Here is a 17,918-nt window from a genome sequence, read left to right on the forward strand (position 1 = left end):
GTGACTAATATTAAGACAAACAGCATTTCATGGGAAAATAGGTGTTGATAGTGATACTTCAGCATTCTTCATTTGGCAACTCTTTATTCTAAGCAAAATGAATCATAAATATCCCTTGTGCAAAAACCTGTCTTCTGTATCGCACCAACAAGGACACAGAATGATAGAACGCCTTCATATCCAGCATACTATCTTCTTAGAGGAGTTCTGCAATGACCTCTCTCAGGAAAACAACATACTTCCCTTGAATGTTCTGAATGATTTACCCCAAAACAAAATGTGGAGGAATGAGATAGTTTCAATGCTGTCCTTCAAGCTTGAACGCAATGGGAATGCTGGACTCCAGTACCAATACAGCCAAAGTCAGAGTTTCATCAGTTCTATCATCATAGAAACCATCTACTCTGAAGCTGACTCTTGGTGTGGATTCTACATATTGGAGCTGCACAGGTCCAAACTCCAGGGAGGCCAAATCAGGAAGGTTCTTTATGTAGGCTGGATCTTGAAGTGAACGCCTCCTTTGCAGCGACCAGGATGCCTGGACATCTTTACCAACTTACTTCCTGGCCGTCCTATCATTAGTTTCTGCTCATGTGGGCCAAGTGAATCTCCAGAAGGGAATCTACTCAAATCCCAAATCTGCATAGGGTGTCAGTACTTGTGTAAGTTTAACTGGTGCTGCATCATCTGCAGTGCTGTCCACATTTCCCTGCATGCTCACTGTATTTCAGGATCTGAAATGTTGTCAGTCAATGGAAAATGTAGGTGAAGATGGAGGAGGGGTGATTCCAAGCATTAGTCCTTTTTATGCCTAGTGAGGGTGAGATGTCAGTGGGAAGAGGGTGAGATAAGCAAACATTTTCAGCAGCCTCCAGAAGCTACACTCTGATGCATGCCCTTCTTACAATGCTTGTGCTGCCTTCCACCACAAACAGGACATGGCTTTAACTCATGGCAGGCTGCACCCAGAGATTATGTGGCAACGTTTAAGTTAAACAGAAGGTTTGCAAAGTCTGCTGGAACTTTTTGAGGATGTGACTGCCAGTGTAGAAAGATAATTTCAGGTTTCTAGCTCCCACTGGATTCCCCTTTAAAAGACGCTGTCTGGCTTGTTTAACTAATGCAAGTGACATTTGATATCTTACTCATTATTTGCTGAGTTTCCAATGAATAATGTGAGCAACATTGCCAGTTTGCTTCCCTGATGCTAAGCAGGCAGAGGGGCCAAGTTAGAGTGACAGACAATCTCACATGAACTGGCCTCTCTGCAATCAGAGTACTCCAGCTACATGGACCTTATTTTTTTTGTTTAACAAATTTAGGTTTCAACATTTCAAACATATTCTTCTACGATCAAATTAGAACAACAGGTTAAAAACTGAATAATCTTCAGCAAACCTAGAATTGATTTCTGCACATCAGATACTTGTGCAAATCACAATACGGAAAGTGGTTTGAGCCTTCAATCCCACCACAAATACGGTCTATAGCACTTAAGTTCAATGAAACATGGAGCTCAGCTTCATTGTTTTGAAACACCAAAGTGTTTTGCAAATAACATCCACAACCTTTCCAATTCTCAACTACCCATCAAATAAACATACTCACCTAATGCTGAATCATGGACTACTTGACATCAAGTACTTACTGGAATTGAATATAGCTTAAGACGAACCAGCACGTCACTCAAATACCTTATGCATTAACAATCATTATATTTCATTTGGCTAGAATGAACACAGATTCCTGAAGAAGCTCTAAAAAGCTGTATCACTTTGATCCTTTGTTCCTCTAGTCTTATTTTGTGTCATATGATCCACAGTCATTCTCTTTGATGAACTACCGAGTTGCAATCCTTGATAGAATACCCAGAGATACAGTCTGGTGCAAAACTTTACCAGACGCATGGGATGAATATCTGTTCTCCCTGGCTGTAATAATAATGCATAATCTAAGATAAGCCTGCATCAGTTCTTGGTTGGCTTGCAAAGCTACCTGCAGTTTGGCATGAGGCACACAGCCCAACTCAAAGGTAGATATGTAATTTATCTTGCCAGGTGTTATGGAAAAAATAAATTACATTCTATTGCTCATGTGGCAAAACTGTTGGAAAAACAACAATTTTCATTCAGCAGATATTGGTCACTTCTTTATTAGGGTAAAGATTCTAACTTATGTAATGAATATTCCATTTGCTTTTTAGTTTTGTTTTGAAAAATGCAGGTTAAGTAATTGTGAGTTTTCAATATAATAATCAAATAGGAATGCTTCTTTAGTCTTGAGGAATATTGAAACATTAAGCTGCTTAAGTGCACTGTTGGGGAAATAATTTCTCAGTTTGTGGTCTGGAGGGTTATGGACTGGGTGCAGGTTAATGGGACTAGCGGAATACCGTTTTGGCACAGACTAAAGGGCCAAATGGCCTGTTTTCTGTGCTGTAGTGTTCTATGGTTCTATGGTCATTGTGAGAGGTTTAGCATTTTCAAGCTGATGTCCATCCAGCCAATATTCGGAATAGCTTTTTCCAATTGGAAACCTGAACACTTTGTGAAAAATACAAGGAGAAGGAAAACCTGTTTTTACTGGGCTAGATCAATGTAGACGTGACTCACTGCCTAGTCTTTCTCCACGTACAGGGGTGTGAAGAAGCTGACACCTTACAGGTGACAGGTATCCAATGAGGTGACATGGGCTCCAAACTGCAAGTAAGTCTTATAGTCAGGTCCTTAAAGTAATGCCCTCAGAACTAACAACCAGCAGTTCCTTTGAGAATCCCTAGCTGTTAGACTAGTTTGAATCAACCCAATCTTAATATACAGTAGAGATTGGGGCAGAAATCCAGAGAGGAAATTTCACTGCAGGGCTTGCTCTTGAAAATAAGTTAACAAAATATTTAAAGCCCTTTCCTTCGATTGGATCAGCTTCAAATTAAAGTATAATAAGGATACATCTTTTAATTTATTCCTTGAATAGAATGTATGATTGTACATTGTTGAGATTTTACCTCAAGATTCAAAATGAATGGAAAATTCATATTTCTGCAATAGAATGGAAAACATTTAAACTTCAAATGACTGAAGTTACACCAAGCGCAAAAGAAAATATATTCAAATACTGAAAAATACAGTGAAAGTATTTTCTAACAACCATCAGATATCAGAATGACTTTATCGACAGTTGGTCTCCTGAGGTTTTGAGTTTACATCATTAATTCATTTCCTGGGGTGATGGCATCAACAGACAGAGCTCATTTCAATACATGAGGGTTCCATTTGAAAGGTTTCATTGTTCAGCTTAGCCTCCATGACCAGAAGAGTTGGCAAATGCAAAAATTAAGACAGCTTACAAACCAATTTAAATATCTAAAGTTTATTTTCAAAGAGCGAAACACATAGAAACAGGCTATACGTTTTATTGAAATGAGTGAATTTGACAGGGGTGGGTAAACCTTCCTGATAAAATAAAACCAGATCCATTGTAAACCTGCTGCATGATTCTAGAAAACACTCCTTGTAAAATCCTGGGATAGATTGACCATCTTAAGTGTTTTATCAGGTTAGGTCAAGCCATGATATAATGTGTGCATCACTTTAATTTTTACAAATTGCATATGTTAAAAGGAGTCTAGAAATGATTACTGGATAATAAGAGTGAGCACAACTCAAGGTCGAAACCCTCTTTAACTGGGTCAGCTAGATGTGATCTGGACTGCAACCAGGCTTTTGCCAGCTTGTTTGTATTTCTTGAAAAACCGATGTTCATGTTTTGTTTTCCACAAGAAATATAATCGCACACTTGAGGAAAAACTTAGTGTCATAGAAAGATACAGCGTGGAAACAGGCCCTTCAGCCCAGCAAGTCCATGCTTACCATCAACCACCCATTCACACTAATCCAATATTAATCCCATTTTTTTATAAATATATTCTCCCACATTCTCATCAATTCCTTCCAGATTCTACCATTCACCTGCACACTAAAGGCAATTTATACTGGCCAATTAACCTTTCATATCACACCTCTTTGGGATGTGGGAGGAAATCGAAGCACCTGGAGGAAACCCATACGGTCACAGGGAGAATATGCAAACTCCACGCTGACAGCACCAGAGGTCAGAACTGAACCCGGGTCTCTGATGATGCAAGGCAGCAGCTCTTTTAGCTGTGCCACTGTGCTACAACTTGGCACAGAGTTTTTCATTAACACTGTTGAAATTATCCCTGTAATTAAATGGCTCAGAACTATGATCAAGTTTGGCTGGGTTTTTAGCTCAGATCACATCAGCCCATTAATCTAAAATGCTGTCTAATTACTCATCTCTACCAGGTGAATAATGATTTTAGCAGTTGGGTTCCTCAAACATCACACTAAAGTAATGTGCTTTGTAAAAATGTCTTTCTATTTGAATGCTTGGTCTGGTGTTGGATTAAATAAATCTGTTTATCAGCTTCTTTGCAGATTCTAGTGTATGCGGTGTTCTTTGTGCACTTTTGTGTTAGGATAATTTCACAAAAATAGCATTAGAACCAGTTGAAACATTTCATTCACTGGCCTTAATGCAGCTTCTTTGAATGGCAGTATTTTCATTTAATGGCTCCTTTGAGTGGTAGTCAGACTATGAATATTTGATTTAAATGCAAAGATTACATTACCACAACCATTACTTTTTTTTCTCTGATACAGCACTGGCACCCTTATTATGAAAACTCAATCATTTTAGATTACCTGGCTGGCAGCATGAAGTATCTCCACCAGTCTGGACTGGGCAACCACAATTTTCAGGCTCTGCCTAATTGCACATATAACAGCTATTCATTGTACTAACACTGGCCGAGTATACTTATTTAATCCTTTATTGTACACAACATAACAACACAGAGTTGTTTTATCTGTACAGCATTTGCCTGAAAATGAAAGGCATTTACCATTGTCACTGGAAAGAAACATACAGCTCAAATTTTAAAAAATATCAATTTATTAAGTAGTCCATAAATAGGCTTTTTTTTTCTTTAAGATGCAGGAAACCATATTTCCTCGGTCAAAGGCTTCTGTGAAAATGTTTTCACTCATTTATCACATACTCCAGAACCAGAAAGCCCATCCTAAAGGAGGATAAGGCACTGGTGCAAAGTCATGCTTTACCATCATGTCTTTCAGTGCTGCCGATTTCTGTTAAAGAATTGTATGCATGAGAGCCAGTTCATTACCACCTTGCTGGAAATGCCATCAAACAGAAAGACAAGCATAGAATTCCAAAACTCTTACAAGGCAGTGCCCTTCATTGTAACATGTAAAATGTCACACGGTGCTTTCCATTATCCACTCAGAACTTGAGAAGGTGGCTTTCCCACTATCACCATCAGAGTTTTCCAACTGTAATAACATCCCATTCATGGACATGCTTCTTTTTGACCACAGGCTGCTAATATTTTGTGAATGAGTATAGCAATGATACTCTGATAAATCTCCATTGAGCGAGTATCTCCGCTTAGCTCTGCTTGTTTCAGTTGGCAGAGTAAGGTATTTGATGGGCTTGGATTGTGCTCGTCTAAAAGTGGGAGTCTCTTTCAAAGAAACTGGAGCACAAGAGGGCTTGTGTAAAATGGCAGTATTTTCCCTTTTCTTTTTGGATAACTCAACATTGGTGAAAGCTTCCATTGGTGTTTCAACACTTGACTTTGGCCCAGCCTTTCTTTTCAGCTTTTGAGATGTAGTAACACCTGTAGTCCAGTCAGGTGGCACGGTGGAGGTAGCAGTAGCACAGTCCTGGCCCACAAGAGAATCTGATGTTTTGGCTGTACTGGGATCTTTCTGATACTGTGTATTTTCTTCATGTCCCATGATGACTTTAGAATTTGAGTGAGGAAACATTCCACCACACATTTGCAAATGAGCTCCATTTGTCTGAGAGTAGACGTTACTGACCTTTGTTATCTTGTGTGAGTCATTATTGTTGCACACCTTATATCGAATCATAAGTATGATAATGAAGACCAAGACAGAAGCCACAATAATTCCACCTATTATAATTATCATGGTTCCTCCCAGAAACTGAGAGGGCATAAAATGGCAGCGAACATAATCCTCATCTGTGGTAAACTGTATGCAGCCAACAACCCTAGTAGCTGTCAGAGATGTGATGCCATCATCGTAGATTGCCAAGACACACAAGTCATACTGTGTTCCTGCAGCCAGGTTAGTAACAAGGAACGTTTTGCTTGTGGAAGGAATCATTCTGAAGGACAATATGTGGACTAAAATTAGAACACTGTTAAACACTTTTCTTAATTAGCATAAAACACTATATTTGTTACTAGAATTGTAAGTTTAAAGTAACATGCAGTTGTAGTTGACATGTGGCTAATATCAAATGTGTTGACAGAACTATCAAACCTCACTGGCAGATCTGTGAACCACATTATCAGAATGCCCACTTTCTTAAAAAAAACACATACAAACAATTTCTGATATTATTCCCAGTGCAAACAAAAACAAAATGTTAATACCATGCAAACAAACCATTAGGTTAACAGATCAATTACCGAAGAAGTCACAGTCTGATTGACTTTGAATATCTTAATCCAAAGTGTTTTTTTTTCCCAGTTTTATTTAAGTGGCATCACACAACAACCAACTATTTGCACATAGCCTTGAACTGCAATGTGCCAGCATGCACAGAATAAGGCAGATTACTTTACAGGATTAAGGATCAATCTAGTAATATAAAAGCTCTACTCTTGCTTGTTCATTACTGTGCAAAGAAAAACATTGCATTAATAATTGACGACATCCTTACAAAAGCTCACATGAAGCTGTAATGTGGCAATGATTTCACCTCCAGTAATGTACCTCATAAACCACTGCATTAATAAAATCAGTATTGAACTAACTGACAACGTTCCAAACTACGGTGAAGAAATAGTTGATCTGGCTTACCTGTAAACAAGTGAGTCATCATAAGAGCCATTATACTGAATCTGGAACATACGAATGCCAGGGATATTATGTTGCAAATTAAATTTAATCAGTGCAGATGATGATGACGTTTCAGCAACCGCCACCCTCTTTTCTGGCTTGGCCTTAGTGTCACTAACACTGTTACTAGTATTTGAGCCAGATTTAGTGGAAGTTGAAATGTCCGATGAACCAGGATCAGGCTCGTGAATATGATTTGTACTGTTGACTAAATGTGGGAGTTTGATTATATGAAGTTCCACCACTGCAGTGGTTTCTCCAGCAGCATTTGAAGCAATGCAGGTGAAAGTGCCTGTATCTTTGACAGTCGTTATCAGGATATCTAAAGTTCCATTATTATATAAGGCTGTTCGTGATGAATTTGAAATAAGCTTGCCTTCAGGTGAACTCCAGTGGATGGAGGGATCTGGGTCCCCAATAGCCTTGCACTTCAGCATTGCCCGCTGCCCTTCTAAAACTCTGAGCTCATGCGTATAACGAGTAATGAGCGGTTGGTCACAGATAAACTCTTCTTCTGGAATCGACCAAAAGTATCGGCCAGTTAGATGTGGAGGTGAGGCACAAGTCTCCAGATCATCCTCCCTTGAAAGGCGGCGCAACCAGAGCAGCTCACAGTTACAATGCAATGGATTCCCTCCAAAGCTTAATGTAAAGCTTGGTGGGTTCAAGAGTCCCGAGGAAGCTAATACCTGAGCTCTAGTGAACAACGGATCAGGTGGGAGCTTCCGCAATTTATTGGAAGTCATATCCAATCGAGTTAACTTATGAAGGTGGGAGAAGGTCCCTTCATCGATGTGTTCAATCATGTTGTGGTCCATACTGAAGGTATGCAAGTTGACCATCTTCTGAACTGCTTCCCAGGGTATAGATTTTAAGTTATTATAGGATACATCCAACTCTTCGAGAGACAATAAAATATCATTGAAAGCTTCAGTGGAAATGTCAATTAGTTGATTGTTATTGACTACAAGATGGTGAAGGTTTGAAAGTCCACTAAATATATCATTGGTAATCTGGGTTAGTCTGTTGCTGTTCAAGTGTAAAGCCCGTAGATTACGCAAGTCTGCAAATGCTTGTGGTGCAACATAGTTTATTGTATTCCTTGACAGGGTAAGATCGACCAGGCTGGTCATATTAGCAAAGTCTTTTCTTTTAATGATAGTAATGAAATTATCTCCCAGACGTAGTTCTACTGTCCTTCTGTCAATGTTTGGTGGAACAAAGAGAAGTCCTTTTTTGGCACAAAGAGTTGCGAGGTTTGGAGACAGATTCTGACAGATACAGCGTTTGGGACAGACCTGTGACTTCACTGCCATGCCAATTAACAGCAGATATAAAAACAGTTTTTCCATTGTAAATCAGGGTAACTAGCCTGGAAAAGAAACATTGTTTAGAAAAGCCATTAGTTGTCTATTTGTTAATATACAATAAAAAAAGCAGCACAATTATACAGTATGTTAATGCTCTGATATGTTGGGTAGTCAAACAATAGGATGCATCTAATTCCCTCTTCAATTCTCTGAGTGGTACGTTCAGAGAATTGCCTACGTCATTGAGAAATGCTAACCTAAACCAGGTACTTATTCAGAGATGACAAGTGGAAAAGAGTCATCCTTTACTACATTTTACACACCCTCTAACTGTTTGATCAACAGTAAGTTTTGCCATAAGCTTCATGACAGATTACAAATACACCACACAATTTGTACTGTAAGATACAGTGTTCCAAAAGGAAAGTTACTGTCAAACGAGTTTCTTAAAATGAAGGCAATAATCTAAAAAGTTCAGAAAATATAAATAAGTACATTGTTAATAACATAATGCAATATTGATTAGATCCACACATTTTGAATCCATGCCATGGTTAGACCTAGTCAATTATTAATCTCACTACCTGTAAAAAAATAAGTAGCAACTGAGAACCTTTAATGATAAATTTGGGTTCGGTGCAGATAACAAATATAAAATTGCTTATTAAAACTAATGACATATAGAAAAGGTAATTTGCTCCAGAGAATGATTTACTTTGTTACATTTTATTTGTTTTATTTACTTCTAAAATGTGGTATAGAACATGACAATAGGAATTGTACTAAAAATATTAATTAAAAAGGCAAATCTCCCATCCAACTCAGTGGCAATGTTATGGCATGTATTAACAAGGTTTTTTATAAGAGACCATTAGCAGAATTGAGGATATAGATGTAGGGGCTTGCAGGAATGGGGAAAGTGAGGAAACTCTGGAAACGTTGCAGCACGTAATGGGATCTGGAATTGCTGAAAGAAGGGTCCTGACATCCAAGAGTCTCAGCTTCCAGGACACTGAGAGTAGCTCGAAGATCAATGAGCCTTGGGAAGGCAGTCTTGGGATTTAGATAGACTTGCAGAAGCTTTAAATAGGAGGTATGTAATACTAATTGAACTGGGGAGGGTTCCATTGCTCTAAAAGCTCCTCAGACAAATAGAATTGGAGGTTGTTGGGATTGGATGGCATGGTGGGCAGAATCTGGCGGGCTTGTGGGAGATCCAGAAGGAGGAATCCAAACTATCTTGTCCTTTTTTAGGACAGAAGACCCCAATTCCTTCTCACTCTGCCTTGTCTTCATCTTTGATTTAAGTAATTTGAATCACCAGACACTTATGAGCAATCATTTCCTATTTTTATGTTCTGCTTTAAGACATTTAGTTCTCTGATAATTTTGCTAATTCACACAATCCTTAACAGGCACAAAATTCCATCAAGAACCAAATTATCTCTTAAAACATATAAACATGCATTGTTTAAACAATTTCTTAGTCATTAATTTAAATAAAAAACTCACATTTAATCCAAAATTTCAAAGATTCAAAAAAAAACAGGAAAATAACCTTGCTTAACATCTTTGGTGAAAATTAAAATGGAATTGAAAGGAACAGCTGCCTGTAATCACACCTACATTCATCACGCAAGTTGTCTGAGTATTCCATAATGGAAAACTTGGTCATGTTTTAAATTAGATCTGCTGAAATAAATGTTTGAGAAATCAGCTTTCAGTTTTCTTCAAAATTTTCTACAAACAAATTAAATTGTAAATCCATAGAGGATGATTTGAAAAATTCTTCAATGTAATCAATAATATATACGCTGAGTAATTATGAAAACAGGACATGCCCAGAATTCAGAGAAATAGATAAATTCTTTGTGAAATCACTTTGAGGTTAAAGAAAATTATGTAGTTGCAGTCCTAATTTTTGAGAGAGACTTTTGCTGATTTTAGTGATGCCAAGATCCAAAAGAGATAAAGAGGGAAACTTAATCATTTGACTGATTTTTCTTTTCTTAAGCAACTTTTTTTTAAATAACATTTTGGAAACATAAATAAAAAATCAGCCACTGAGAAACATTTGCAATTATTTTCCTTTAAAACAACTCAAATCTTTCAACTGGTTCTTCAACAGATCTTGACTGTCAAAACTTCACATTCATAAGTAGTTCTCTTTATAAGTGTTCATATACAGATTTCCATAATAAATGTTAAGTAGCTAATACAATGTAAGCTATGAAGAACATTAAGTAGAAACCTTGACAAAAAAGTGAGTTAGACAAAAAAGTTGCAAAGTATATGCAAGCTGCATATTAATATAATTATAAATGATGTAACAAAGAAATGGCATTACCAATTCAATTTGAAGGAAAAGGGACACATCCTATATATGAAACACTTGTCATAAAACAGAATGTTTGCTTTAAACATATTAAACATTATATTACAAAAGTCACTGCACAACATTTTCTTTACATCCTCCATTTCACAGAAGTCAAAGTACCTGTACAGAATTGTCACTGATCAGGTGGCAAATTTCTAATCATTACTCAGTGGTGGAAACTGTTAAGTAGAATGAGTATGACTGGACTGAATATAATCTAGAACCTTAATATATCATTACCAACTGGAAAGAATACAATATAAAAGTCTATGGTTTAAGAAACATTTTTGCTCATTGTTGCAAGGGAATTGACAGTCATTAAAATATCTAAAATGCTCATTAAGACATACACACTATACTTTGTTAATTTTCATTACACTTATATAACTTTTCTAGCATTATCATTAGTAATGTGATGATTTCAAAAATGTGCAGCAGCCAAAAGCATTTGAATACTATGGGACAGCTCAACAGCAATCTCAGAGGAACTCAGCAGGATTGCTAGCAGCAACTTAAAAGGTAGTAAGTTTATTAGTGCTGCAGTGTTAATACTTTCTATAACCTCTTATAGTACTTAATCTCAGTATAGTTACATTCACCAGAAGAAAAGCTGATGTCTCTGACCCTGCTTTGATGTATCAGAACACAGTATGCCAAAAACCAAACAGAATATGATCACAATATTATTTTTGGAACCTAACTGAATCAAATTAATGAGCACAAAGAAAGATAGAATTAAGGGAGCCTGTTCCTAACAAATAATTTAAATCTAATTTCTGTCTTTTTAAAAATAAACTGTCTGTCCTATTTTGGTTGTGCATATTTATTATTATTTAAAATTAGGCTCAGACTTTCATTATTATAACACTTCAAAGTAATTACAATATAAATTGCAATCACTAAAAGATCAATTTGAATCAGAACCAGAGTTGATTTATATCAATTAAATTCACATAAAATACACTAGTTACTGATCAGTGATGCCATTGGCTTACCTCTGTGTTATGAATAACAGATCAAATGATCCAAGCATTCACGGTAGTTATATAGTTGTGATTTGCCAAATATTATCTCATACCAATAAACATTTAAGGTTGTAATTCTATACTTTAAAATTAATTTTCATTCCTTCAAATGTGGAATAAATTATATTTATTTATCAAGATTGCAGCTTGCTAAATTTATTTCACAGTGCTGGAAATTCCCTGATGATGATGTGTAAGCTAAATGACAGACTGATATGATAGATCAAACAATCCTGAGAAAAATCAGTTCAGGTGGGAAGATATGGAATGACTCCATCAAAAGTGCTGTCACTAAATGCAAGCCACAAGTCCACAACAGATCTGTCTGGAGATTTTCACACTGATATGCTTATCAGTGGTAATGTGGTTCTGGTTCCATCTGCACGTGAGTGAGTATGAGGAAAAAAACCTGGTTATTCAAATGACCTTGATTTCCCATCCTGAATTACAAAAAAGGTTCAAGTTAGAATGAAATCAGGAATAGTCCAATTTGAGGATTGTTGGTATTATTTTGGATTTCATTCCTAAAATGTCCCCTCTATAATGTTGTTTTCTGCCTTAAATCAATATGAAATGAAATGTAATGACTAAACTTGAATTATTTACTATCAGACTTCATTGACTGTTATAATCAAAATGCTGCCAAGCATGCAGTAAGTTATGCTGAGCATTTTTGTCCTTTATTTGTGGCCATTAGCGAGCTGTTCGAATAAATGTAACGGTGCTTATTTTTTTCTAAGATCTCAGGTGCTAATGACTTGCAGTTGTTTAAACAAACTCATGGTATTTGTTTGCTTTCTGATCCATCTTCTTAGATTTCCATACTGATAAAATGCGCATCAACCAGTGATCAACATGTTTGGTGACTTTAATGTACATGGATTCAAATCATCACCTTTATGTTTCATTTTGGAGTGATTACAGTCACACTAAATTTCATTATTTCCATTCTCAGAAGTCCAGAAAAATTAAAGAAAAAGCAACACAAATGGATAACAAATTAAAATTCACTGCCATATTAACATGTGCACAACTTAAGTGCTTTCTTTTATTATTTAACATGCTAAATTTACAAGATGAAAAATCCAGAAAAGCAAAACAGATCATTATCATGATAGTGAGGAAGTTTTCCAATATTCTTGGAATAACTTAGAATACTGTAAAGTTCTGTCTTTCAAATAACTTATTACTTAATTTTCTTACTAATTTATTTACTTAAATAACTTATTGCAAATACCTTATTTCAGAAGGTTAAATTCTACCAAAATGTTGCTTTTAGGTCATTGTCAATAATCTGATGTGTAGCACACTGTGAGTTATGCAGTGTCAATGTCTTCTCCCATTTGTTGCACTTAAATTTAGAGGGCATCCATTCAAAACAGTTGGTAGTTCTGTGAGAATGAAGGATCCTCTATCCATTTACTCCACATTGCTTGCATATTTTCCAAATATCCTTCATCAGATACTTACATACATTTTAGAATTGCCACGTGTACTTTTAACATATACACATGAAAATGTATTAAGGCTTTGGAAGAATTCAAGGAATGATGCTTGGAGTACAGAAGGCTCCCAATATCAGGGTTACCGTTTTCTGGTAATTGGAACATACAGATTATTTAAGAGATCCATCAACGAATCAGCTCAGGATAAAAGAATCAACTAACTGAAAGAAATAAAAGCAAGGACATGTTAAAGAATGAATGAATGTAAAGTAGCTTGCATCCACGTCCAATTTTTCTTTATAAACATGTGTAACAAGCTCAAGCACCCATCAATAATGCTGGACGCTTGAGAGCTCTGTAGTAATATAACATGAGCATCACCAAGAGAGCACTGCAGCAACATTTTTAAATTCCAGTGACTACGTATGGTTGCTAACTGGTTATGCACAAAACTTCACCTCAATGATAAATGCTAAACTGGTTGGTCCCTTGACCAGTGTTCCATTTAGGATCAAGTTGCTTTGAATGGCCATCGTACCTTGAAAGTATGATGGCCGTTCAAAATGGAAAGAAAGGTGGATCACAACTGAACAGGGAAAATATTGGTGTAACAGCCATGTAGGCACAATCACCTTCCAGAGTCCTGAAGTATTACCAGAAAATGACGTATGCTGATACTAACTTTACAGAAATTGGTTTAATTATTGTGCAACCAAAAGAAAAGATGCATTGTAGCTCTCCTCCTCCATTTCTGCCTGTAAATTTTTTGACAGGCATGTTCAATATATTTGCATTACCAGGAGTCAAATCTGTAAACATTACACACTTAAATCTGTAGAATTGTTTCTACAACAATAACAGCATCTTAAGCTTACTTCCACAGCGAATACACAAAGAAACAAAGATCTGCATGCAGCTGATACATTTCATTCACTTTGGATTTATACTGGGAAACGTGGCAATCTACACCAAGCTGTCAGCATATATCACCTTACTCAATGGTGGTGCTTGCCTTGAAATAGCATTAGCCACAGAAATGCCACAACCATTTCTTTTGAATTCTCCATCAGAAAACCATGCAAGGCCTCACAGCATTTAAAAAGATTATAACTGTAACACACACTGGATAGTTCAGACTGATGCAAATTCACTACTTCGTGGATCCGTGGGCACGATGAGGTAATTTGACAGTTTGGATTGAACAATATCAAGATTAGTTTTGATGCACTTTCGGTTGATACACGTTGCCCTCTCTGGATTAATTAACATGAAATGTATTGCATGTTAGAAACTGCCTTCCAATAGAATAGATATAGTGTCACCTTTTAAGTTTCCTGCAGTAATGGTCTTGTCTCATTTTTGGTCTCCTGACTGTTCAGCTGTCACTGTTCTTTTATCTTGCAGTGGAGGTGGTATAACCTGAATTCTAGCACCACCAGGCAGCAAAGCGCGATGTACAGTTTTGCTGTGTATTGCTAATCCCAATGATACATTATTTCAAAACGCAGCCATTAGGTATTGACATCAAACACAGCAGATGACTCCTCAACTAAGAGTTAAATGTTAAAATTTGAAAAGGGAACTGTTTTCCAGGCTGGGAAATATCTTTCTTGTCACCTCAGCCAAAAAACGAGCCCTTCAACAAAAAAAATTGCATCGACTCAGTATTGGTCCGTTCATGCCAAATGAGCATTAGAGCTTTAAATAATTCAGGTGCAACAATATGACATTTAACATTTATGAGGCCGATCCAGAAGCAATTGATCTTGTTAACCTCTGCAAACATCGCTGGACCATATTAGCAAAGATCATCAACTGGGACATAGAAGAAGTAAATTAACACAGTAACTTGTTCAAAGAGGCAGAGCCACCTTGTTAACCACCACCACCACCCCCCTTCCCCCAACCCCCCACCGGTCGAAGCAATCACCAATTAGGCAATGCTCGCCATAAAAACAAACCGTGCATCTCACACACACGGAGAAAGAAAGAAGTTGATTCTTAATCCTGAGCACCCGACAAAGTGATGTACTGTAAATGTTCCTTCCTATAAAGATATGGTGTTTTCTTTAATATACAGGGATAATCGTTAATTCGTGCGGTTTGCTTATCGTAAGGAATCATCATCGTTTATCGGAAAACGTTTGCTTGAAATGTTACCTGTACAAACTCGGGCGAGAAATCAACCCACGTACATAAACTTGGTCGATTTCTTTATGAAAGAAACTTCAAAAACACGCCTTAAACTGGAATGTAAATACTTCACCCTGTCTTTCTACCTTTGCCATAAACAGGATCGCAGACACATGTGGTACTCGGCCTTCCACAGTACATAACTGGCTCTCACTGCCCTAGATACCACCGGACTGTACTACAAATATTTTTTTTTTATTTTGCAGCTCATTTCATTTGAGGAAAGATGTTTATGGCATTCTTACCTTAGGCTACCGTAACGTAATCGCGCTGCGGATTTAGTTTGCCCGCACCTTTGCAAATAGCGGTCCTCCCCCTGTATCGTTTTTTCTGCTGTTCGGTGCAATTCGCGGACTATCTTCAATACCTAACCAGGCAACCCGGGAGGAGAAAAGTAACTGCTCTTTCTCTATTGTAGCGCCTAAGATCGGCGTTTGACGAGGAAGCTATAAAGAGCGGATACCAGTTCAACCTCTGCGTTATTTTACAGCAGCATGTTTGCAAATATTCTTCGGTGAAAAAAGCATGAGTAATAGGTGATCCGTCGAGCAAACCGTTTCAATTAAATTTCCCCCAAGCAGCTTGCAGACGAAATCCATTTGACTCCAACGTGCCAAACGCAATTCTACGGTAGCATTGTTTAGCAGCTGGTATACTTGAAAACATTCTGCACCGTATTTAGTTAACACACTCGATCCCACACACCCTTACGGTAATACTGACCTTGCAATGTACCTGTTCCAAGTTAGAAACCTCAAGCTATTGCTAACGGCTGAGCTTCCCCTTGCAATGCAGCATAAGCACCTTGAACGGCACACGATAGATATCAAGTACCAAACACAATGCAATAAAAAAGAGAGCCATCGATTCTCTGGGAAGTGAACCCTGGTTACGCTACAGCATGGACTTGCTGAAAAACAAATGCACATCTTAAATGAAAACAGCAATGACAAAAAAAAAGCTGAAAACGCAGAGTTACCTTTAAGGACGAACATCAGCCCTGCCCGGTTAGGTAAGGATCAGGGTAAGTGTGTCTTCTCATCACCTATTTCCCATTTCCACAAGTCAGTGTTAAAATATATCGCATTTACACGATGCACAGTTTTTTGTAGCGATGTGCTCCAACGGGGCCATTTTCAAAGCAGCCAAATCAAAATACATGAGCAGAATGCCATCCATGTGTAGAAAACGCCTTCAATTCAGAGATTTACTTATATCCTCACAGTTAAACTTCAAAATACACATTTTTCCAGAGCGCCGCGAACAGCGGAGACGTGCTCCTTCCGTCCATTCAGCGCCGAAGTGGCTATCCTGCTGTACACAGGGGGAGCCGAAGGCAGCTTTCCTCTGCATCAAGCAAGCTGCTTTATTAGCTGAGCAAACGTCTCTGCAGTGAGAGCGATCAAGTGGCTGAGATGGGAAAGTCAGATCAAATCTCAGCAAGCAGAATTGCACCGTTGCACCTAGCACATCCCCCGGCGCAGCCTCCACGCTGAGTTGATCCTCAGAGTGATCGAGTACCACATTATCTGCCCCTTTGCTTCACGTAAGGGTGGACTTCAGAAAGCTCTCGGTCACTCTCGCCTCGTGAAAAGTACCGGGGACCGTCAGCATCGCGCTACATCAATGTCATTCTGCTTGTACTCAAACAAGCAATAAAACACAAAGCTCGGAGACACGTAGACCGTCGGAACTGTGTTCTCAGAGGTAGACATGAGGGCTCGCACCCATTGATGGTGGCATCTGATCAAGTTTGCTGCAGGGGTGGGTTCGATCTTGTGCAGAGAGCACAACAAAAAAAAACAGAAGCTCACATCCAGAGTGATCTGGGAAGACCAGGAGGCGGAGGGAGTGGAGGAGGATTTGTTCAGACTGCTTCTGGCTGCTGACTGCCACTCAGGGGAACTTGTTAAGAAGTGCTGTCAAGCTTAGTTTTATTTTTGGGGGGGGGGGGGAGTTCTCTTCTGGATTGGCAAAAGAAAAAGGATGTTGCAGTACGGAGAAGGGGCGATAAGAATAAGTCACAGGTGGGGAGAGTTCTGCAAATAAAAGGTCACCTATGCAAATGAACGGTGGTCCTTCCCGAGGTGGCGCAGGACTGGAATTCTGCGGAGATACTTTGACAAGATTTCAGGCTGTGTGGGTGGCGCGGCAACAATGACCCCTGTGGCAAAAGGCGTCTTCCTTAATTAATTGAAGGAGCTGGGATTCGGAATAATCCAGTTCTTGCGAAGTGCTTTCTATTTTCCCGAACAAATAGACATGTTTAAGCACGACCGAGGGTTGGGTCGAATGAACGCGTTCTTCCTTGAAAACGTCGTGGTGTCAGGTGTAGCTAAAACAGGAACAGCAAGCTGGAGGAAGATGGGAGAGACCACAGGCTGCTTTCCACATCCATTACACACGGGATAAAGTCACTTGAACAACCTTCACTTTCAACAAAGAGGAGTCGGCCTCGAAGTCCAGAGCTGGCAGCATCAGAACGCTTACAGAAAAGGATCAATGCATTAATATAAGTTGTTTTCCTTCTTTTAGGGACCTGCATAAATGGCGTATCAAACGCTTTCTGATTGAGAAAGCACTACCTTCAAATG

The 17,918-nt window shown here is 38.3% G+C and overlaps 1 protein-coding gene across 1 annotated transcript; it reads right to left on the reverse strand.

Annotated features, from left to right (window-relative positions):
• Positions 1-3,460: 3,460 nt before the first annotated feature.
• lrfn5a (leucine rich repeat and fibronectin type III domain containing 5a) lies at positions 3,461-17,186 on the reverse strand. The gene is made up of 3 exons (XM_052017517.1): positions 16,304-17,186; positions 6,936-8,346; positions 3,461-6,234 (listed from the first exon to the last, which is right to left on the reverse strand). Exons 2-3 carry the CDS (start codon positions 8,324-8,326, stop codon positions 5,298-5,300), a joined length of 2,328 nt encoding a protein of 775 aa, XP_051873477.1. The 5' UTR covers positions 8,327-8,346; positions 16,304-17,186; the 3' UTR covers positions 3,461-5,297.
• Between the last annotated feature and the right edge of the window lie 732 nt (positions 17,187-17,918).

The sequence above is a fragment of the Pristis pectinata genome, chromosome 1, assembly GCF_009764475.1.
Source record: "Pristis pectinata isolate sPriPec2 chromosome 1, sPriPec2.1.pri, whole genome shotgun sequence".
Classification (NCBI taxonomy): domain Eukaryota; kingdom Metazoa; phylum Chordata; class Chondrichthyes; order Rhinopristiformes; family Pristidae; genus Pristis; species Pristis pectinata.

Bases quoted from the DNA above. Each gene is read 5' to 3' on its own strand.
- lrfn5a (XM_052017517.1), bottom strand. From the start codon at position 8,326: ATGGAAAAACTGTTTTTATATCTGCTGTTAATTGGCATGGCAGTGAAG. The intron at 6,235-6,935 runs GTAAGCCAGATC...ATTGTCCTTCAG, and splicing joins GATGACTCACTTGTTTACAG to AATGATTCCTTCCACAAGCA.